The 24,289-nt window shown below is 51.0% G+C and overlaps 2 protein-coding genes across 2 annotated transcripts; both read right to left on the bottom strand.

Annotated features, from left to right (window-relative positions):
- Positions 1–2,409: 2,409 nt before the first annotated feature.
- On the bottom strand, positions 2,410–15,169 carry KLK5 (kallikrein related peptidase 5; the record flags this gene model as incomplete). The annotated part of the gene is given in 8 exon segments (XM_081216067.1): positions 2,410–2,893; positions 6,634–6,767; positions 6,900–7,156; positions 8,077–8,242; positions 8,245–8,331; positions 10,531–10,649; positions 11,471–11,586; positions 15,032–15,169. Coding segments are annotated over 8 exon segments (1,173 nt in total). The 3' UTR covers positions 2,410–2,737.
- Positions 15,170–16,024: 855 nt separating this feature from the next.
- Positions 16,025–21,985, bottom strand: LOC308605798 (kallikrein-6-like; the record flags this gene model as incomplete). Its single annotated transcript, XM_081216068.1, has 5 exons — positions 16,025–16,177; positions 16,975–17,111; positions 18,194–18,441; positions 21,305–21,461; positions 21,940–21,985. 5 exons carry the CDS (start codon positions 21,983–21,985, stop codon positions 16,025–16,027), a joined length of 741 nt encoding a protein of 246 aa, XP_081072194.1.
- Between the last annotated feature and the right edge of the window lie 2,304 nt (positions 21,986–24,289).

Below are 24,289 nucleotides of genomic sequence, written 5' to 3' on the forward strand. Positions count from 1 at the left end.
CTCTCTGTTTTGAGCCCAGATATTGGAAGTCCATGCCTGGAGCAGGCACTTAAGTAAGTCGCCAACAATGCAGACTTCCTCTTGCTTCTTGCGATCTAATCTTTTCTTAAAAATAAGTTTATTTATTTATTTTTGGCTGCATTGGGTCTTTGGTGCTGTGAGTGGGTTTCTCTAGTTGCAGCGAGCGGGGGCTACTCTTCCTCGTAGTGTGTGGGCTTCTCATTGCAGTGGCTTCTCTTGTTGTGGAGCACGGGCTCTAGGTGCACAGACTTCAGTAGTTGTGGCATATGGGCTCAGTAGTTGTGGCTCACTGGCTCTAGAGCACAGGCTCAGTAGTTGTGGCGCACAGGCTTAGTTGCTACGTGGCATGTGGCATCTTCCCAGACCAGGGCTCGAACCCGTGTCCCGTGCATTGGCAGATGGATTCTTAACCACTGCGCTGCCAGGGAAATCCCACAATCGAATCTTTATTTGTGGCTTTTATCCTCAAAGTGGCTGGTCTACCTCGGGCACCTACATGCCAGGTGAGAAGAGAGGGAAGGACCAAACATAACGCTCTCCCTTTTATCAGCAAAACAAAAGCGTCCCAGGAAAACCCAGCTGCTAGGTTTCAGCTTATGTCTTTTTTTTTAAAAAAAAACACTGATCCATGCATGACCCTCTTTTATTTTACTTAGTTATTCATTCATTCATTTCAACAAATAATAAATATCTGTGAACCCAACACCCAGGCCAAGAACTAGAACACTGACTATTGTTTACATGTATCTTTTTGTTTGTTTGTTTCGGTACGCCGGTCTCTCACTGCTGTGGCCTCTCCCGTTGCGGAGCACAGGCTCCGGACGCGCAGGCTCAGCGGCCATGGCTCACAGGCCCAGCTGGTCCCTGGCATGTGGGATCCTCCCGGACCGGGGCATGAACCCGCGCCCCCTGCATCGGCAGGCGGACTCTCAACCACTGCGTCACCAAGGAAGCCCAATTGTTTACATGTATCTTTACATTCCTCCCCAGTGTGTCCGCCTGTCTATAGCTCCAACCCAAGTTATCTATCATACTTCAGCTTATGTCTTACTGCTTAGAACTGGATCTCGTGGCCACCTGGTGAACAGCTTTATTTAGGTCACGTGCCACCCCGAGCAACAGAGGGTCTCAGGTGGTAATGCAGGGCAGAGAAAGATGACTGCGTCTCATCTCAATTTTGCCCAGCTTGCTCTGTGCTGAGTCAGACAAGTTCACAATCCACAATTTCTGCCTCCTGGCCCCCACACTCCCCTTCTGATCTCCTGCTCACCCTTGAGCCTAAACCCGATCCAGGATGCTTCTGGGTTCTGTCATCAGGAGGAATAAGCCTGGGAATGGGGTGGTTGGAGCATCAAAGTACACTGCTTCTCCTAAACCATTTTCACCATAGTTTTAGCAAATGTTACATTAGGAAAAATTCAAATGGTTTAAAACTGTTGAAGAAACTACAAACTATTCAAATGCTTATTCACAATTAAAATGGGTAAATAAATTGAAGTACATTTACAAAATAATATACTTGGCAACAGTGAGAAGGAAATGTTTACAACTCTAGATGAAAATCTGGGTGACCCAAACAAATAAAATATTGACATCTGGATGCTGAAGACTAAAACTCGTGTCTCCGGATGTGTCCTTTTCCTTGACTGCCCGCTGCTGCTGCTGAAAGGGTGACTGGAGGCTCCACCTGCATTTCTGTGCCCTTTTCATTACCTAGAGGCCACCTACATGCCTAGGCTCATGGCCCCTTCCTTCATCTTCAAAGCCATCAGTATAGCATCATCCAATCTCTCTCTCATTTTGACCCCCTATCCTGCCTCCTTCTTATAAGGACCCTTTGGATTCTACTGGTCTCGCCCATCTCAAGATCCTTAATTTAATCACAGCTGCAAAGTCCCTTTGCCATATAAAGTCACATATTCACAGGTTCCAGGAATTAGGATGTGGACATCTTGGGGTGAGGGTGGGGATCGGAGTAGCTACTGCTCTTCCGCACCCTTTGGACCTTCCAGTGTAAATATACATCCCCCCAACGTTCCTTCTCTTTCCTCATGCCCTGTTCTCCTTTTATTCATATCACATACTTATTATAGTATATAATGTATTTGTCTATCTTTTTATTGTCTGTCTTCCCCTACTACAGGGGGAGCTTCACGCAGCAGGAATTTTCCTCTGTTTTGCCCGCTGCAGTATCTCCGGCATCTGGACACATTCCTGGCAGTCGATCAATTATTTATGAATAAAATGAAAAGGAGATCGAGTGAATCTCTGTTTGCTGCAAATAACCTAATAGAGTAAACACAGCAGTGCCGAGGGGTGAGTGACTTGCTCCTGGCTGCCCGGCCATTCAAGGAAGAGACCACACACGAAGCCCACCTCTCAGACGGTTTATTTCTGGGACCAAATTTGGGTCACAGCTGCAGAGAAGGTGGACTCTGGACCCGAGGAAGGAAGCACTGGGGAGACAGAGGTGCAGTGCAACTCTCGCCCCGGTCATTATGGGAACTGTCCTCAGGATCCGACCAGAAGGACCTGTCCATCCACTGTCTGGGAAGGGGGACCTTGATTCCAGGAGACTGGGGGCGGGGCACTGGAGAGATGAACCACCTCAACATTTTGGGGAAGGAAGTGGTGTCTGGAAGGAGTGTTGGGGTCCCTGCAGGGGTGGGGACTTGCAGGCGGCGAGGGAAGCCAGAATGCCGGGTCCTAGGACGACTCATGTATTAGACTGGATAGTGTCCTGGATCCACTTGGAGAACCGGCAGAGGTTGGTGTAGACGCCGGGTCTGTTGGGCTGGGCGCAGGGAAAGTCTCCCCAGGACACAAGGCCCTGGAGGGAACCACTGCAGACCACGGGGGCTCCGGAATCACCCTGTGGGGGAGAGAGAGGGGCACAGAGAGGCAGCGATGTGGGGAGGTGAGGGAGGGAGTCATACAGATGAAGCCTTCTTCAGGGCAGCAAGAATAGAGACACAGGGGTGGGAAAAGTAGAGGGATGAGGAGACACAGACAATGACAGAGAGGGAGACACACGTAAAAAGAGACACAGAGAGAGAATATTAACATTTCACCTCACGGTCACCCTTTAGAAACCCCCTTTGTCCCTCTCTACCCAACCCCCAACTTCTTTTCTGCCTGTCTTCCTCATTGTGTGTCTCTGTGCTTCCTTCTATTCCTCTCTCTCTCTCCCCTCCAACCTCTGAATATTGTGTTTCTCCTCCTGGACACCCCTTCCTTTCCCTTCCTCACTCCTCACCCATCCTTGACACCAATCTGCCTTGTACGTATACCTCACTTTTGCAGAGAGGCAATTCTCAGCCCCTGGGTGAGGGGTTCTCAACCTGGGCACCGCCGACATTGGGACCAGATGATTCTTTGCTATGGGAGGGTGTCCTGGGCCTTGTAAGGCATTTGGCAGCATCCCTCTACCCAGTACATGCTAGGAAACCCCTCCCTCCCCCGCAGACAGCTGTAACGATGACGAAAAAATCTCCAGGCATTGCCATACATGCCCTGGGGGGTCAGAATTACCCTGGGGTTGAGAATCACTCCCTTGGACTAACGTAGGTTGCCTGTGCTTAGTTCCCCAGAGCTCCCTGTAATTACCCTTCTGGAATAATATTCAGCACTCTTTACTGTCATTTCTTATTTATGTTTACGCAGAATACCTACAACCTGGCTTCTTTCCCCCATTATAATGCAGACACTCTTTCCCAGGCAAGAAAAGCTTAGCTGCCCCGATCGCTAAATTTCAACATTTCTCTCATCATTTTTTGTTCGTCCTCGTTCAATATCCCTGCAGCGTTTCTTTTGCTCGGCAGGAAGTTAACTGCTCTGAGCCTTGGCTACTCGTCTGTAAAACAGAGTTAATAATAAAGGTTAAATGAGTAAATTGAGCTGATGCATCTGAAACACTTAAAAGAGTGTCTGGGGGCTTCCCTGGGGGCGCAGTGGTTGAGAATCTGCCTGCCAATGCAGGAGACACGGGTTCGAGCCCTGGTCTGGGAAGATCCCACATGCCGCGGAGCAACTGGGCCCCTGAGCCACAGCTACTGAGCCTGCGCGTCTGGAGCCTGTGCTCCATAACAAGAGAGGCCGCGATAGTGAGAGGCCCGCGCACTGTGATGAAGAGTGGCCCCCGCTCGCCGCAACTAGTGAAAGGCTTCGCACAGAAACGAAGACCCAACACAGCCAAAAATAAAAAAAAAATTAAAAACAAATAAATAAAGTTAAAAAAAGAAAAAGAGTGTCTGGCAATTAGTTAACTGCTATTAGTGTTACAGGATTAGTATTATTGTTATTATTTCTTGCTTTTAGCGGCCACACCCAGACCACACTCTGGTATGAAAAGCCACTCGAGTTCTAGGGAAAGAAAAGCAAGGTACTACCCTTGGCTACAGAAAGGCTAAGTGGTTTAAAATGTTGACATCCAGGGCTTCCCTGGTGGCGCAGTGGTTGAGAGTCCGCCTGCCAATGCAGGGGACACGGGTTCGTGCCCCGGTCCGGGAAGATCCCACATGCCGCGGAGCGGCTGGGCCCGTGGGCCATGGCCGCTGAGCCTGCGCGTCCGGAGCCTGTGCTCCGCAACGGGAGAGGCCACGACAGTGAGAGGCCCATGTATGGCAAAAAAAAAAAAAAAAAAAAAAAAAAATGTTGACATCCAAATTAGGTGTGCTTTCTTCTGATAAAAACCCCTCCACCCATCCCTCTCTCCAGATGTGGGTGCTTCCAATGTTAAGTGGGGACAGAGATTAAACTGGGAGATCTGGGGAGTTGCTGCAACCGTCAACCGTCACATTTGTAAGATTTGCGGGGGTGAGTGGGGTGTGTGGGGAGATTTTCCCAGCCATCAGAATGGGACTGGAGGGCTGTCTGAGCCCACAGCTTACTAAACACCAAGACTACTGAAACATACATCCTGCCAGCAGAGAGCTTGTTAATTTACATTCCTCTAGACCCTTTGGGGACCTGAATACAGGGAAGGGTCCTGAGCTGTAACAGTTTAATTTCTGTCATCCTCAACAAATAAAGCTCCCATGAGAATATAAAGAAGGTCTGTACTGGGGATGAAGAAATATTTGCTGGACATTGGGTCCCAGTCATCTCTCCAGCCTCAACCCCTGTCCCCCAAACATGCTGGCTCTTTTTTTATTCTTTGAATCGGCCGAAATCCTCCCTGCCTCAGGGCCTTTGCACATGCTTTTCTTGCCCTTAACCTTTGCAAGGCTGGTTCCTTTGTGTCATTCAATCTCTGCTCCAATGCCACCTCTCTGAGGCCTTCCCAATCACCCTTCCAAATACTGCCCCCCATCACTTGCTTTCATAAAACTATGTTTTATTTCCTGCACAGCCCTTACCACTTTCTGAAATTACCCTGTTTATGCAGTTTCCTGACCATAGGATTTTTTTAAGCTTTTTGCTATTCCAACAACTTTGTGATCAATCCTCTCTATTAAATATTTTCGTTTAAAAATACCGACCATGGGTTTCTGTTTTCCTTCTTTAAGACATTTTACTAGCATTTGTCAGAAAACTTTCACACTACAGTTTTTATGGGAATGAGACACTTAAGACTGCATCTGCCTGAAATGTGCCAAAATAAATAAGACAAAACTGTGATGTATATTGCATGAAGGGTGGCCCTTAGATGTCATATCTTTATTCAGGGCACATCCTGCCCTTCTATACAACACAGCCTTGATCTCTCCCTTGAGACCTGTTCTGTCTAATACAGTGGCCATTAGCTATATGGGGCCCTTGAGCACTTGAAACATGGCTAGTCCAGATTGAGATATGCCGTCAGTGTAAAAATGCTCACTGGCACAAACAAACCAAAAACAAACAAACAAGGAAAAAATAGAAAAAAAAACAAAAAACAAACAAAAAAATACACACTGGCTTTCAAAGGCTTACTATGAGAATAAAAGAATGTAAAACATTCCATTCATAATTCTTTTATATTAATTACCATTTGAAATGATGGTACTTGGGATACATGGGATTAAATAGGGTGTATTATTACAATAGTCAATTTCAGCTGTTTTTTACTTTTTTTTGTGTGGTATGCCGGCCTCTCACTGCTGTGGCCTCTCCCGTTGCGGAGAACAGGCTCCGGACGTGCAGGCTCAGCGGCCATGGCTCACGGGCCCAGCCGCTCCGCGGCATGTGGGATCTTCCCGGACCGGGGCACGAACCCGTATCCCCTGCATCGGCAGGCGGACTCTCAACCACTGCGCCACCAGGGAAGCCCCTGTTTTTTTACTTTTTTTACATGTAGCTACTGGAATGTTTAAAATTACATGTAAGGACTTCCCTGGCAGTCCAGTGGTTAAGACTCCGTGCTTCCACAGCAGGGGGCACAGGTTCGATCCCTGGTAATGGAATTAAGATCCCAGATGCCCCACAGTGGGGAAAAAAAAAACCCACAAAAAACAAATAAAATTACTTGTAAGGCTCACATTATATTTTTACTGGACAGCACTGCTCCAGAATATGAGCTCTGTGAGCACCGATTTGATCATCGCAGGCTCCCCAGCACATAGCAAGGCTCCAGGTTACATGGTTGGTTTCAATGTGTATCTGCTGAATGAATGGAGAAGTCTCTAGCCTTACCTTGCAGGAGTCTCTGCCGGCCTGGTCACCAGCACAGAACATAGTGTCATCTATCTGATTTGGACAGGCCGTCTTGCACCTGTCATCACTTAGCACAGTGATGTCCAAGCACTGGAGGACTTTGGGGAAGGTGGCTGTCAAACAGACAAATGCAGAGCAGGGCCACAGTGAGTGGTGGAAGAAGATGGGAAGGAGCGGAGTGCACAGAGACAGAGAGGGGGAGAAGGCAGACACAGGGGGGCATCAACAGAGACCTGGACCCTCACCCTGGGGACTGCTGGCTGTTTCCCAGCCAGACACCAAGCAGCTAGTCCCAGCAGATGGACAATGGGAGGAGATGTTGATGGGCCTGACAGGTTGAGTCTCACGGATTCTCTTGTTCAGTTTGATTTGCATGAGGTCATTGGAGTGGCCGGGGTGGGAATAGCCAGGGTGGGGGATGGATTTGATCCCCTGAAACAGCTGCTGCCTGGATTCATATATGGGTGATGGGGAATGGTGGCCAAGACGGATCCTGAAAACTCTGAGGAAGATGGTGCTGATCACGACCAACTCTGATGCTTATCCCCATAGCCAACGTCAACCCCAATGCCAAACCTATTCGCAACCCCAATCTCGCCCCTATCCACAAATCCATCCCCAACACCTTCTTTATCTTCAACCCCATGCCTAGCCCCATCCCAGCCACAACTCCAAACCCATCTCCATCCCGTCCCCAGCGCTAACCCTAATCCTTTCCCCACACAGAAACCACCCACATATTGCAGTCTCAACCCCAACTCTATCTAACCATGCCCAACCGCAAAGCCAACCATCTCCAACCCCACCCATAACTCTAATCCAAACCCCATCTTCAATCCTACATCTATCCCGAAGCCCCACCCTATCCCAATTCCATTTTTATCTCCACTCCATCCCAATCTCCACCCACCTCTAATTCTAGAGCCAAACCTAATTCTGTCTTCATCCCAAACCATCAGCATATGACCAAACCCAAATCCAACTCATTATCGACCCCAAACCCCACCCTAACCCCAGCCCCAACCTTTTACCCACCTCCAAATCATCAACATGTGCATTCCCAACTTCAAATTCAGCCCTCTCCCATCCCATTCCTGTCTCTAATCCAACACCATCCTCATCCGGTCCCATCCCACCTCCAATTCTAAAGCCAAACCAAATCACATCTCTATTCCAAACCATCCAGCCTTTGCATTCCTAGCCCCAAATCCAATTCACCCCTAACTCCCAGCCAGTACCACAACCTCCTCCCCAATCTAACCCCATCCCCACCCCAACCCTCCTCCCCAGCTCGTTCTAAATCCCATCCCCAGCTCTGACGCCCCCTGCTTCTTCATCCCCGTCCCATCCCCCCCCCACCTCCATGCCCCATCCCCCATCCAACCATCCCCCCTCAGCCCTCCTCTCGGAGCCCCCACTCACTGCTTTCGGCAGTGAGCAGCCGTGAGCAGCCACTGCGAGTCCACCAACACGGCCCCGCAGTAGAGCTTGTTGGGTCCCAGCAACAGCGCCCCCTGCCACGGCTGGCTGTGCCTCTCGCAGTTGGTCCCATTCACGAGGCGGCTGCTGGTGCCGTCAGACGCCCGGGTGCCCCAGGTCCGAGGTCCTGGGTGCTCCCGGAGGGCCCGACGGCAGAGGAGTTGTCGCAGGAAGCAACGTCATTTGCGAGAACATGCTCTGGTGGCAGAAAATGGGGAGGGTTGTTGCCGGAAATGGAGCTCGGGGGCGGGGCTTATAATCAAGAGGCGAGACTGATCTCCGAGGGGCGCTTTTGTTGCGGGGGGTGGGGTGGGGGTGGGGGTCGGGGGCGGGCAGGCAGGACTCTAGGGGCGGGACCTGGTTTTAAGAAGTGAGGGTGGGGGGATCAAGCCTTAGCGAATGGGGTCTGGGCTAGAGTCGGCAGAGCCTGAGATGTGGGAGGGGCTTGAAATCGACTTGGGCAGGGCCAAGGCCAGAGTCCTGCGGAGGAATCGGTCCTATAAAGAGCCCTGACTTTGGGAGAAGGGGCAGGGCCTGGGTTCTAGGAGCTGTGGTCCGGATAGGAGGGGGAGCCTGGCCCAAAGGAGGAGAGCCAAAGAGGCTGGGCCTTTCTTGGGGGAGGGGCACAGCTCAAGGATCCCTGACTGTAGACAGAGTCTGGACTTGGGGTATGGATGGGGAAAAGGGCAGAGTCAGAGCTTGTGGGCTGGGCCAGGGTTGGAGAAGCAGAACCGGGAAAAGTGCTCAGGCTGGGGTGGGGCTCCCGTGGGGTGGGGGGTGGAGAGCAGAGCTATTGTACGAATTCTCGAACACAGACGTGCCTCCTGAATTATCCTGCTAATAGCCTTCTCCCTCACACAGACCTGCAGATAGGGGCCGAGATATCCTACCCCATCACCGGTTCCTCCATCGTCTGTTCACGCGTTCACTTGTTTATTCTTGCTGAGGACCCGGACAAGTGAAACCCTCGCTGCTGTCTTCATTTATGCACACAGTCCAAGAAACAGGCGCACAACGGCTGTCACAGACGTGCACACGCACAGTTACACAGGGAGACGTGCGTCGTCTCCATAGGGACAGTTACACACACACAGCTCTGCCTTGTGGTACACACGCTTCTCAGGTACACACATTCGGGGGCAGCCTTACATGATCTCACTCACTGACACACAGTGTTTTAGTGACCAGTGTATATATGCCTCGTGTGCAGACAGTTGGAGACTGCCACTCACTTCTGCACACAGCATGGTGGCATGTGACAAGGTTAGACTCAGTGGACCAAGCATGACACAGGGCAAGTCACCTAGCATCATCCACCTTCACACAGCCACTGTCTTGTGGCGACAGCCTCTTCTGCACACTCAGTCTGTCACAGGAGGGGTGGGCACTCCACACACACACACAGCGCTGCACCATCACACATACAGCCCCTACAGCCACACAGTCACATAGTCACCCATACGTAGACCCTCAAGCAGTCACATGTTTGCAAAGATAGCCACACAAAATCCTGCACCCAACCACAATCACACAATCACAAACAGCTACCCGAAGACACCTAGCCACACATTTTCATGGTGCCAAGCACTTCTGTCACACACGATCCTGTCACGCAGGGACAGAAACCAGCAGTCATACGTACACAAAGCCAAGCAACCACACACAGTAACACTCACACTCAATGATACATACACACCATCCTAAATGCACAAACACCCAGTCACACAATCACATCTACAGCCTCAGAGAGTAGTCACACCTGTCACAGATGGTCACTCAGTATGGGAAAAGGCACCACACACACACACACACACACACACACACACACACACACACACACGGTAGCAGTCATACAGCCACACACAATCACAAGTAAAGACGGACTCACATTCACCCAGCCTTGGAGCCATAACTAGTCACATGTGTCCCCCAGTGCCACATAGAGAGCCACCGACAGCCCCACGATGCACAGTTACCCTGCGTGCACACACTGGGATTCTTGGTACCTGTCACCCCCAGAATCAATGCTGTGATCAGTGCACCGAGCATCCGTGCCCAGGGGTCCAGCTGTAGCCAAGGTCATTGCACCTGGCGGGGGTGGGGCGGGGAGGAAAAGAGAGTGGGGAGGCCCAGGTGATTCTGGGAACCCTTATCCCACCCCCACCTTCTTCCCTCCCCTGTTTCTCAGAGCAGAGAGGGACCACGAGGACATGGCCCACCCAGAGCGCTGAGATGAGTTGAGACTCGGGGCTTATAGGCGTCAGAGGAATCAACATCCAGCATCCTCCAGTCTCCGAGAGAGGACGGAGAGAGGATGGGAGATGCATCCCAGACCAGAGCCAACGCAAAGACATCTCTCCCTTCCTATGCGCCCCCCCCGCCCCCCGCAGCCCTCACCTGCCACGTCCCCCAGGTAGGGGGTGGGGAACCCGCTCCCAGCGCCGCCGCCGCTGTCCTGCAGCCGCCTACGCCTCTGCTCCCAGCACCCGGCCTGGGTTGCAACGACCCACTGATCCCTGGGGCGCATTCCCGGGTAGTGAGGCGCCCTGCCGGGCCTTAGCAACCACTCCTCCGGCCTCCCCCCATCTCCACCCCCAGAGCACCCCCACCCAGTCCCGAAGGCCACTCCCTACCTCCCTGGCCCGGGGATGGGGAGGGGTCTCCGGAGGGCTGGCGTCTCACCGGCTCTGGAGCGCCCTTGGCGCAAGTGTGTTTCTGTCTTCCCCGCGCCTTCACTCGTTTCTACCTCCCTCCGCCCCACTTCTCCTCATCTTTGCTTCTCTCTGTGTTCCGCTTCCCTCGGAATCTTTCTGAGTCTCTCTCAGTATAAGGCGCCCACTCAGTGTCTCTTTCTGCTGTATTTTTTTTTTTTTACAGCTTTATTGTGGTAAAAGTGTGGTACAATAAATATACCAAATTTAATGTGTACAATGTGATGAGTTTTGGCCCACACACTTCCAACCATCACCCCAGTCAAGATAATGAACTATCACCCCAAAAGTTTCCTCGGGCCCCGTCATGTGTTTCTGTGATTCTCAATTCGTCTCTCTTTCTCCACACCCCTGGGTCTCTCTCTGTATCTCTTCTTTCCTGTTGTCTCTCTTTTCTCTGTGACACTACCCTTCTCTGTCTCCCTGTTCTCTGTTTCTATCCCTGCATCATCTTCTTCTCCATCTTCTTTCTTCTCCTTCTCCTCCCCCCAGCCTTTGTCACTGGCTCTGAGTATGTGTATCTTTGTGTCTTTCTGTTCCTCTATCTCCCTCACCCTCCATTTGGGCCAGGAAGACTCTGGCCACTTTGCTGAGGGACCCCTCTCAACCTCTTCTCTGCCCCTCACCCTGTGACCAGGGCCACCGGGCAGAAAGGGGCGGGGATCCAGTCTAGGCCCCCCGCAGGTGCCTTACACAGACTGCGTGGCACAGCCAGGCGTGGGTGAGATTTGGGCAGGGCCACCTGTCAATGGAGAAAGAGGCCAAGAGGCCAGGCTAGGGGGTGGGTGGCTCCCGGCCTCTTGGGAAATGGGGCACTGGGTAGGGAACCCAAAAGGTGCCTCCTCCCTCCCCGGTTCCTGGGCCATCCAGGGCTGCCTCTTCTGACCTCTTATCCATTCCAGCTCTTCTTTCTGTCTGCCCCCAGCTCTATGCATCCACCTCTAACTATGTCTCCAAGTCTCTGTCTCCGCTAGAATATAAGAGCCAAAGACTCATTTGACACCTGTTTACTGAGCATCTACAGTGTGCCAGACTCAGATCTGTCTGTGAAGAAAAATAGACAAACATGCCTGGAGATGCTGCCTTTGCAGAGCTCACATTCCTTGAGGGCAAAAACAAAGCTGTCTTGTTCACTTCTGTAATCCAGCACCTGTTGAATGGGAGGTTTTAGAGCCCTGAGACTCATTTCAGTGTATAGGGAAAAAAACTTAAAAACATAAAATTCTGAGGTTTGTTTTGGCTATTGCAATGAATATTTCATGCATTAAGGTGACAAATCCAGCAGCCTACTTCTTTTAAGCCTACAGTCTTTTAAGTTTAGCTTACAAAGCTTTTTATTCCAAATACGTGTTTTGATTACAGGAAGGGTTTTGTTGTTGGTTTTTGTTTTCATTTTGCATTTTAATTTTGTTAATTGAAGTATAGTTGATTTACAAAGTTGTGTTAATTTCTGCTGTACAGCAAATCGTACCAATGTTTTCTTTTTTTATCTTTATAAGGATATGGCTGAGTCTTTTTTTAAATTTATTTATTTTCTTTATTATTTATTTTTGGCTGCATTGGGTCTTCGTTGCTGCGCGCGGGCTTTCTCTGGGTTCGGCGAGCGGAGGTTACTCTTCATTGCGGTGCGCGAGCTTCTCATTGCGGTGGCTTCTCTTGTTGTGGAGCATGGGCTCTAGGCACACGGGCTTCAGTAGTTGTGGCACGTGGGCTCAGTAGTTGTGCCTTGCGGGCTCCAGAGCACAGGCTCAGTAGTTGTGGCACATGGGCTTAGTTGCTCCGCGGCGTGTGGGATCTTCCCAGACCAGGGCTCAAACCCGTGTCCCCTGCACTGGCAGGTGGATTCTTAGCCACTGAGCCACCGGGGAAGCCCCCAATGTTTTCTTAGGTCAGTCTCCCAAGGCAATAGAAATAAAAACAAAAATAAACAAATGGGGCCTAATCAAACTTAAAAACTTTTGCACAGCAAATGAGTTAAGTCTTTATAATAATGTTGGGTCCCATTTACATACTAAGTTAATTAAATATCTTCAAACATTTAAAAACTACATTTCTAAAATCAACACACTCCATCTCTTCTGGAAGTCCTTCAGTTTTTAGGCAAACCTTACAGAGCATGTAAATAAATTTATACATCTATGTATATTTTACTTATAAATATGATCACCTGGGACTTCGCTGGTGGTCCAGTGGTTAAGACTCTGCACTCCCAGTGCAGGGGGCCCAGGTTCGATCCCTGGTCAGCGAACTAGATCCTACATGCTGCAATCAAGAGCCTGCATGCTGCAGCTAAAGATCCTGCATGCTGCAACGAAGATCCTGCATGTCACAACTAAGACCCGGCACAACCAAATAAATAAGTATATAAATAAATAAATAAATATTAAAAAAATATATGATCAACATTGTATTCTGTCAAGTATCTCAACACTGAATATAAACTTGGGATCACTCTAACTTAAAAATCACAGAGCAGGGCTTCCCTGGTGGCGCAGTGGTTGAGATTCTGCCTGCCGATGCAGGGGACTTGGGTTCGTGCCCCGGTCCAGGAAGATCCCACATGCCGCGGAGCGGCTGGTCTCGTGAGCCATGGCCGCTGAGCCTGCGCGTCCGGAGCCTGTGCTCCGCAACGGGAGAAGCCACAACAGTGAGAGGCCCGCGTGCCGAAAAAAAGAAAAAAATCACAGAGCAATGACCCATTCCAAGCTGAAGTCACAAGACTATCCCCACAGTAGATAAAATTCTAGTAGACATACAAACACCTTAAACACCAAACGTGCAGAGATTCTGCTTCCAACAATATTCATGTTAAGGGTTGAGCCTTCAAACATTTCTATGCTCATTTTGAAAACATATCAGAATTGGAAGAAGATGTTCATATAGCCGAGCAGTTCGGAACCCAAACTCTGGCACCAGCCCCCCGGCAATCAACTCTGACTTGACCACTTACTGTCTTTGAGACTCTGGGTGAACCACGTTACCTCTCTGCTTGTTATTGTTGTTAGTATCCATTAAGGAAGATGATTTCCTCTCAGTTAACTGAAGTTGATTTTGGTCTGGACGTTCATTGATTGGGTTCTTCCTGGTGACCCCAGTGAATTTCATGCCCCTATTTATTCTCCATAACTTCTAAAAGGGGCTGGTTAAGGTGGGCCCGGGTCATCACGTGACTTGATATTTTCATGCACTCATAAAAAGTCAATTACTCCCTCCCATCGCAAAAATTTCACCTTTGGTAAATTTCACCTTGATAAAATTTCACCTTTCTTTGGTTCTTGAGACATCTAAGTGTGCTTTTCCTCAAATCTAAAGATCTTTAGACTCGAGAGACACTGTTCTTTTCATATACTGCCTCTGTCTCTGGACCACATAGCTCTTCTATCATAAAATGACACATGACTGACTTTGAATATCTCCTATGGTGTGGCCGCTCTGTGTAACAATTTCCAACTTCATTCTACTCTATGCTGGGCAAAAATAAGGTTGCGATAAATGTTTGTGAAGCAAATGGACCATTGTGTCTGATCCTCCCTCTGTTCCTAAATATTTCTCTGCTCTCGAAACTTCAGCTCCCATGTTGGACCCTCTTTTCCTTTTCTCCTGGGAGCCACTTACTGTCTCATTCATCTTCCTGGGAGGATGCCTGGCTTAGATGTCGTTTTGTCTTTCTTGGGGATGGTGCAGTGGGGGTCAAGAGAGGATGGCCTCTCTGAGGACAGGGACTGACCTGGGGCTTGGGGATAGGGGTGCGTGCATCAGTGCGGGATCACGCGTGGTGCATGTGGGTGGAAGAACCCCAGAAAGCATGTAGAAGCCTGGGTCCTCACCCAGTTCTGCCTGTCTGCCCCTCTCATTTCGGGGAGGGCCTCCAGTCTCTCCACCTCCCTGCCCATCCCCCTCTCCTCAAATGGACTGCAATGAGATCTTTCAAATACCCACATCTGACCCTGTCCTTCCTTTTCTTAAGGCCCTCAGGATCAAGGTCAAGTACTTCTGCCTTGTACTCAGGGCCCAACGCCATCTTCCAGTGACCTACTTTCCCAGCCATGTCACCTATTTCTCTGGCCTCAAACCCTAGCCCCCACCAACCTGGATGATTTGCCATCTCCGGAACACAGCAGATGTTCTCACACTCCCAGACTTTTCTGCATCTTGTCATTAGCATCTTGAGTATGCCACCCACCCACACTTCTCCACACGGTGAGCTCATACTCAGCCTCCCTCTCCAGCTGTCCCAGCCCCAGCCCCTGCTCAGCCCTCATCTTCTCTCCCTGCACCATCACTTCTACGCCCCCCTGGCCTCTGGTCTCTTCTTTCTGGTCCATCCTGCACATGGCCCCAGAGCTGCTTCTGCTCTCATCCCTTCCATGGCTCCCCTCTGCTCTCAGGAGAAGCCCTAGCCTCTCAACCTGGGGTCTGGGGTCTTTTGGGATCTGGTCCCTGCTCTCTGTATCTCCCATCACTCTTACCCACACACAGTGGCCTCCCAGCCCTCTCATCTCCCCGCTTTTGCTGCTACAGGGGGAGTTTAGTGGAGAAAGCCACCCCTCAGGGCTAGCTAGGTGGAGGAGACAAGGAGGTCTTCCCAGGGAGGAGAAAAATCAAGTTGGGCTATAAAAGGGAACTAAGGGTATCTGGGCTGCAGAGAGGCAGAGGTGGGATAAAAGCCAAAAGCACCACTAATAATAAAATTCACTCTTTATTGTTCACACGGGTGTGCCAGGCACTGCTGTATGTGTTTCACATGTTTACAGCCTTGAATCTCCGCAACAACATAGCCACCGCCTTATGAGGGATATACGATTATTATCCTTATTTTAGAGATGAGAAAATCTACACGCTGAAGGAAGGCACTTCCCGCGGTTGCACAGCTAAGCAAGTGGGGGAGCTGGGAGCCCAGCTCAGGTTTGGCCAGACTTGGGACCACTTCTCTGTAGGAAGAAGTCGAGCCCATGGAGTAACTGGGGAGGGAGAGATGCTCGGAAGGGATTTTCCTGTATTCTCTTAGTGGCGGAGTTGGGACCTTAGCTGGTGTTCCCATCACTCCTGGTGATGCAAGGATGGGGCTGGGGTAAAATCAGGGAGGATTTGTGCTGTGGGGTCACCACTTTTATTAAGCATTAAGGGTCAGGTCTGGGCAGGTGGGGGGAAGGTCAAGAAGTGGAGGTCACATATCAGGATCAGTGGGCCTGAATGGTTTTTCCGATCCAGTGGCCATATCTGCAGACGTCGGTGTAGACGCCTGGCTTCTCCTTGGATCCGCAGGGGATGTTACCCCATGACACAAGGCCTCGGAGACGGTCGCCACACACCAACGGACCCCCAGAATCACCCTGTGGTCAACGAGGGAGAGAGTCAGATACAGACTCGCAGAGAAGGAAAGACAGACAGAAGGAGACACAGAGACATGTAGAGAGGGGGAAAGACACTCAGAGATGGAGAGAAAGACACACATACAGAAAGAGAGAGACAGACAGACACAAAGTCACAAGTAGGGAAATAGAAGAGACTGAGGGAGACTCAGAAACACAGAGATCTCTAAAGAGAGGACAGATGGTCTCAGAAATGGGGCTCATTGCCTGCCCTTTCTTTGCATCCAACTCACTGTGTATCACTTTTCTCTATCTTTGTCTCTTTCTCCCTCTTGGCTGGTCTCTGCAGATCCTTCAATGCACAGGGTTCAGTTTTGGCATCAAAAGGAGAAATCCAATGGACGATGGTGGCAGAAACCCAAGTTAGGAGTATTTGAGAGTGGGGATGGAGCCCCTTCTCTCCCCAGCTATGGTCCCCCTTCTGCACAGTGTGGCTATTTCCAAGCAGAACTTGTGGGGGTTCTGTTGGAGCAGGGACAGTCTCCTGGCACCATCTGCCTCCCTACTGTGTCTCTGTGGTTCTTGATCTCTTCATCTCCATCCTTGTCTCTGCATTTCCTGTCTCTGCTGACTGGCTTTTTATCTCTGCCTGTCCCTGATTGTGTTTCTGTGTGGCAAACTGAGTCTCTCTCCCTTATCATGCCTCTGATTTTCACCCAGCCTGTCTCTGTGAAGCTCTAGTTTGGTCTGTGTGTGCCTGTCTCTTCCTGCCCATCTCTGTCTTTGGCTATGTAACTGGTGGGTCCTGGCGTCCTCACCTGGCAGGAGTCCTTCCCGTGTTTCTCATCCCCAGCACACACCATGTTTTGGGTGATCTGGCCAGGGTAGGCACGGTCACACTCCTCATGGGGCACCAGGTGGAGGTATGCACACTGGATGATGTTAGGGAAATCACCTGCAAAGACAGATGGGCCAGGATCACTTCACAACCCACCCTTCCCATTGATCCTCCAACACGTATAAATCCTCCCTCCCCTATTGGACCCTATTTCCCAATGGTTCCCTTTTTCCTATTTGTCGCTCATTCTCAAAACCCACTTCCATCGCCTGACTCCTGATTGGTCCCTCTTTCCGTCAGTCTTCCCTCACATTGGCCTGTCTTCCTCACTAATTACCCCTTCTCTACCAGTTCTCATTTCCTATTGGTTTTCCTTCTCTTCGTTCCTGCCTTCACTTGTCTCTCTTCCATTGGTCCCACCTTCTTCAGTAGTTCAGCTGACCTCTAGACTCTCTTCCTCTCTTAGTCCCTCCTCTGTTATAACCCGTCCTCCTTCATTGGACCCTTCTTGCCCATTGGCTCATCCTGATTGGTCACCACTTGACTTTTGGTCTTTCCTAACTGGTCCCTTCTTTCCCCATTGGTTCTCCCTTCTATTGGCCCTTCATCCAAAGGTCTACTCCCTCACTGCTTCTTTCCTAAATGGCCTCATCCTCCCACATTGGTTCTCCCTTCCTTTTGGGCCCTTCACTCACTGGCCTACCCTCAATGGTTCCTGCTGATCTATTGTTTCTTCCTCTAGTCCTTCTTCTAGTGACCCCTCTTGACCACTGACTCTTCTCAATTGACCCTTCCCCCATTAGCTTTCTCTACACTGTTCGCTTTCTCAGTTCACATCCTTCAGCTGGCTCCCCTGCTTCTTCCATTAGCCCCTCCTCCATTTATCCTTTATTGATCATCAGGGCATCCTGGTTGGACCCTTTTGACAACTGGCCCCCTTCCTGATTAGTATCTCCACAGTGACCCCCCCTCCTCATTGACCCTTCATCTTATGGCCCACATCTCCATGCCATTCACCTGTTGATCTACTCTCTCCATTGGCTGTTCACTTATTGGCCCAACTCCCATATTTGCCCTCCCTCCCCATTGAACTTTCACCCACTGATACACTACCCCATTGATTCTCACCATTAACCCACCTCCCCATGACCCATCACCCACTGATCATGGGTCACCTGCATCATTTTCCCCCTACTGACCATCTGCCATCTTGCCCCAGCCTAGGATGTGGCAGCTGGTGTGGTTGGCTGAGCAGTCTCTTTCCAGGGACAGGGGCTGTATGTGTGCAGAGAATTTGGCTGGACGTGACAGGCGCAAGAGCATGATGTCCTGGTCATGGGTGGCGGCGTTGTAGCCAGGGTGGACCACGGTCCGGACAACAGAGCTCTCCTCCTGGAAACTCTCCCTTTGCTGAAGGTTGTGCTTCCCCAGGTAGACCTGAAGATTCCTGGGAAAGAGAAGGGCTGGGTCTCACCTGGAGCCCTTGGGCTGCAGCTGAGACTCCAGAGGGGGCTACGGTGGGAGGTGGGGTAGCCTGGAACACCATGAACCATCCGGTCTTCTCCCCTCACTGTCTTCCCAGGTCAGTAAATGACAGCTCCATCCTTCCAGAATAACCTGGAGACTATTCTTGACTCTTTATTTCTTGACTCACCTCCCAGCTGTCCAGAAATCCTTTTGTCTCTCCAAAGCATACCCAGACTCTGACCACTTCTCACCTCTCCCACTGCTGCCATCTTGGTCTGAGCCACCATAATCTCTTACCTGGACTACAGTCTCACTGGACTCCTGGCTTCTACCTTTGCCCCTCTATGGTCTGTCCTCCACAAAGCAGCCAGAGCTATTTTAACAATATAAGCCAGCTTTGTCCCTCCTGTGCTCAGAACCCTCCTGTGACTCCCATCTTGCTCAGAATAGAGGCCAAAGTTCTCACTGTGGCCTACAAGGTCCTGCACGATCCGTCCCCATCACCTGTCAGTTATCTCCCGCTCTCCCCCTTCTCCTTCTGTTCCAGCCACACCGGCTTCCCTGCCTTTCCTTGAACACAATAGTCATCCTCTCACCCCAGGGCCTTTGCACTGGCTGTTCTCTCTGCCAGCAACTCTTTCCCCCAGATACCTGCATGCCTCACTCCCTCACCTCCTTCAAATGTCACCTTCTCAGTGAGGCCTTCCCTGAAGACCCAATTAAAATGCAAGTATCCACCCCAACAGGCAAGTCCTAGCTCCCTCTCCTGATTTCCTTTCCACCAGAGAACCTAACATCACCAGCTGACACACTATATATGTTTTGTTAAATATTCACTTCTTTTACTGTCTCTCCCTCTGCCACAGCCGTGCTATTCGATAGAAGTTTCTGTAAGGATGGAAATATTCTCTATCTGCACTGTTTGAAACAGTGACCACTGACCACAGGCAGCTACTGAGCCCTTGAAGTGTGGCTAGTGGATTTGGAAATTCGTTTCATTTTTATTAATGTAAATTTTATTGGCCATATGTGGCTAATGGCTACTGCATCAGATGGCACAGTTCTAGAATATCAAGGTGGGATTTTTGTATCAGTCAGATACATCCTCCTCGGTGCCTAGACAAGTGTCTGGCATATGATAGATGTTCAATAAATATTTGTGAAATGGATCAAAGCATTACTCCCTTGCTCAGAAACTTTCCATAGCTCCCCATTACCCTCAGAATAAAGCCCAAGTGCCTTATCCCACTATCCTCTGACCCTCAGTGAACCAGTAACTTTCTTTTCTTAGAACTCTTCAGATTGTTCCCACTTCTTTTGTCCTTGCATCTCCTCTGCCCTGGATGCTCTGCCCGCTTCTTCCTTTGGCTACCCTTTCTCATTTTCCATGCCTCAGTTTGAATTTCATCTCATCAGAAAGTCCTTCCTGACACCTTCTTCCATCTAAAGCAGGTACCTCTGTTCTTTTCTCTCATGGAGCCATCCCTGTTTTTTTGCTTTCATTGGACTTAGAGTAATTTGTAAATGTATGGTTTTTCGAGGATTCTATAACTGTCTTCCTGCACCTTTCTGCTCCTGTGTTCCCAAGGGCAGAGACTCTGGGTATCTCCCCGTCTCAGTCTTTGCTGAATTCCCACTGCCCAGCTCAAATCTGGCTGTTAGTGGGTGCTCTTGATCAATGTGCGCTGAATGAATGAATGAGGATGGTGGGAGTGATGCCAGGTTTACCAGCGCTTGGGAGAGACCACCCTGGGAGGTCCATTGTGTCCATGACCCTGCAAGGTGAGACCCCTGTTGGGGTCTCTCCCCGCTCCCACTGGAATACGGCACCTGTTGGTTTGTCACTTGCTACTTCTCTGAGCTTCAGTTTCCTCAGAAGCAAAGAGTCCCTTATTGTGGGGGATTCCAGGAAAGGTATAGAAACTGCCTACCTGGGTACGTGGCCCATAGTGAGCGCTGAAAAAACTGGTGGTTGTTGTTCATCAAACTAGCAGTGATTAGTGCCCTGAGGATTAGTCCTGGGTCCTCTATGGTCCTCTATCTATGCCCACTTTTTGGATGATCTCATCCCATCCCGTAGCTTTAAATACCACCTGTGTGTGGTATTTAAAGCCGTAATGTTTACCTCCATCTCTGGCCTCTCCCCTGAGCACCAGCAGCCAACCTGGCATCCTTCTTGAACATCGGCCAGGTACCTGAGACTCACCTAGGCTAAATCAAAATGTCTGAGGCTCCGCCACCCATATCCAAACTGCTCCTCTTTCCCTCTCCCCTGACTCAGAGAAAGACACATCAAAACAGCCAGTTGTTCCAGTCCCATCCCCGGAAGTCAGCCCTGCTTGTTCTCTTTCTCTCCCATTCCACACCACCAAGTCCTGCTGACTCAGCCTCAGAACACTTCCCCAGGTTTTCAACTTCCCTCCATCCTCAGGGCCACCATCCTGGTCCATCTCAGGACAATGGCAACAGCCTCCACATGCATCCCTTCATCTCCCGCCCAGTTCACTTTCCAGAGTGCTCTTAAAAATGTAAATCAGATCATGCTGCTTCCCTGATTAAAACTCTGTGTGGCTTCCCCCAGCACTTAGAATTAAATCCGTCGCTGCCTACAGGGCCCTGTAGAAGGTCAGTTCATCAAAGCAGCAGTTTTGCTTGTTTTCTTCACTGTGATATCCCCAGGGCCCCAAACACTGCCTGACACGTATTTAGTCATCAGTTAAATACTGGCCAGTTGAGCCTGATTATCAGATGGCCTCATGATCGGACAGGCGGACGTGTGAAGTGTGCAAGACTCCCGCAGGGTCTAATTGCAACCACTCCTCATTCACAGCGTGGAGACTCACGGTTTTTTGCAGTGGGCAGCGGTGAGGACCCACAGTGGATGAATGAGGACTCCCCCACAGAGCAAGTGGCCTGAGCTGTAAAGGGCAGCTTGGTAGGGGTGAGACGTCTGCTCACAGGGTCCACCATGCAGCACCTTATTCTGTTCCTCTGTCTGGGCTGAGGGAGGGAGCGTCTGAGTCAGAGAGAAGGTCTGGAGACATCAGGTGCCTCCCCCAAGGTGAACCCCATTGCTGTTTAATCATCAGGATCATCTCCATCCCCATGTCCCAAACCAGCCCCATCCTCAAACTCCTCCTCAAACCCACCCCTTCTCCAACTCAATCCCCATCCCCAAAGCCAAATCCATCCCTAAGCGTTCTTATCTTTAAACCCACCTCCAACCAATTTCCCCATCTCTAACCCCATCTCCCAAACCAAGCTCATCCTCAAACCCTTCCCCATCTTCAAGGCCACCTCCCACCGCTTGCATCCCCATCTGCATCCCTCATCCCTCATTTAACCCCTGTGTCTTCCTCATTTGAAACCCATCCCCCTCCGTCCTCATGTGTATCCCCATCCCAGTTCCAATCTCTTCCCCATCAACAACCCCCACCCCATGCCCAAACAGCCCCCTGCCCCGCCCTTTTGTGCCTACCTGCAGCGACCAGAATCAGTGTTACAATCAGCCTCTTCATGGCCATTCCTGAGAGGGGAAGCCAAATGCTGGATCAGTCCCAGCCTCAGACTTCGCCCAGTCCCCTCCCTCTTCTCCCTCCTCATCCTCTCCTTCCTCCCTGGCCTGCCCTGCTCTCCTGACCCTTGACTTCTGTCTTTCCCATTTAGCCTCCTGATTTCTTGTCTCCCCGACTCATGTCTTGCATCTGAGGGTCCCACGAAGGCGGGTGCCAGGGAGGACCCAGCACCTGCTGCTCACGGTGCTTATTTTTCTATGCTCGCCTCTAGTTGGCCTCTTAGTAACAGGGGGAGGGAGGGCCCCTGACATTCTTCCCTCTCCGTGGGATCGCTCCTCCTCCCCTTGGCTCTGGGCTTACCTGTTGCTCAACCCCACACCTGTAGGTTCTGGTGGGAGGTGTGATCTTACCTGCTGGGGGCCGGCTGCCTGGGGGTCGACTCTTGGGTTGGGGGCAGGGACAGTACGTGTCACAGGCAGACAGAAAGGGAGACAGACAGAGAGTCAGAAATGCAGGGAACCGCGGGGAGAGAAGGGACGCTGAAAACAGAGAGGATGCCTCAAGAGTCAGAGACGGAGGGCAGAAAGCAGAGAATGTAGGGGCTGTGGCGCCCAGGGCCTGGCAGACAGACACCCTGAGCTCCCTGGCCCCCGCTGGAAGAGGCTGGTCCTGTCCTCAGGTGCTCCTGGTGTTTCCTTTTAACCTCTGCCTCCCCAGGTCCCCGAGGCAGGAGGGAGACCCGCCCTTTTCCTCCTCACCCAGGCCTCCCACGCATATTCCTCCCACAGCTCCGTGCCTCACGGCCCCCCTGACCCCGGCTTCCAGGGAGGGCAGTGCAGGTCCCTGAGTGCACTGGGCGCCCGGGTTCCCAGGTCTGAGGGGGGAGGGGGCTGGGGGCTGAGTATTCTGGACCTTCAAGGAGAAAGGAGCTGGGAGTCTGCACACCTGCATCTAAAGGAAGGAAAGGCAGGAGCTTGTTCTCCTCAGTTCCGAGACTTCTGGGTCCTTGAGCAAGAAAGGATCTGAGGGGCTTCCCTGGTGGCGCAGTGGTTAAGAATCCACCTGCCAATGCAGGGGACACGGGTTCGAGCCCTGGCCCGGGAAGATCCAACATGCCGCGGAGCAACTAAGCCCGTGTGCCACAACTACTGAGCCTGCGCTCTAGAGCCCGTGAGCCACAACTACTGAGCCTGAGCGCTGCAACTACTGAAGCCCGCGCGCCTAGAGCCTGTGCTCCGCAACAATAGAAGCCACCGCCATAAGAAGCCCGCGCACCGCAACAAAGAGTAACCCCCGCTCGCCGCAACTAGAGAAACCCCGCGGGCGGTAACAAAGACCCAGGGCAGCCAAAAAATAAATAAATAAAAATAAATTAATTAATTTAAAAAGAAAGCAAGAAAGAAAGGATCTGAGGACCCAAATGCCTGCGTCCCAGGCAAACACACAGAACCCCCTGTCCTCCCACCTCTTCTGTGAGCGCTCTGGGGCCTGCAGGCTGTCACTCCTGGGTTCAGCACCCTTGGGCACTGGGAACCAGGCCTTACGGGTTCAGTGGGGTTGGGGTGATTCACGCACCTGCCTGTAAGTCCCTCTGTGGATGCTGGAGAAACTCAGTGTCCTCGCAAGACACAGCAAAACCAGCCAGCAAGGAAGCGTGTGGCACCAAGCTGGTACCCGCCCCTGCCCCAGGCTGTGGTGCAGACCCAGGCACTGTGGGGAAAGGGCCTTCGAACAATCGGGCTTTGTCTGTCCCCAGCACCCAGTGCCATGCTCTTGTCAGTTCCATTTCTCAAGCTCTCTTCCGGGCAGGTGGACGGCCAGCTGCATCAATAGCTTCCCTTTATCTCTATCTGAGATAAAGTCCTGTTGCTGTCCTTTGATTGTCCACCCACCTCTGCCCGGATATCAGGACTCTTGACCCTCCTGGTCCCCCTCCTCCAAGTCTCTCGGTGTCCAGCGCTCTCCCTGGCCATGGCGGGGGGTGCCTCCGTGTCTGCCTCTGTTTGTGTCTCTCCACCCCTCTGCCTCTGTCTCCATACTTCTCTCTGTATCTCTGTCTTTCTCCTTGATTTTCCATGACTCCGTTGACACTCTCTAAATCTCTCTTCTTACCTCTCCTAGGTTCCACCTGCGTTTCCAGGAGAAGCGTGTGTAGGCACAGAGGGGAATTAGCTCCTGCAGAAGGGATGGCATGGGAGAAGGCAGCAGGGAAGCTAGTGGGACCCAGGAGGATCTCAGGACTTGTTGATGAGATTTAACGTGTACAGAGAGACACAGAAATAAACAGGAATGCAGGAAAAGTGTGATGAGAAA

Source organism: Mesoplodon bidens (assembly GCF_964165515.1).
Source record: "Mesoplodon bidens genome assembly, chromosome: 18".
NCBI lineage: Eukaryota > Metazoa > Chordata > Mammalia > Artiodactyla > Ziphiidae > Mesoplodon > Mesoplodon bidens.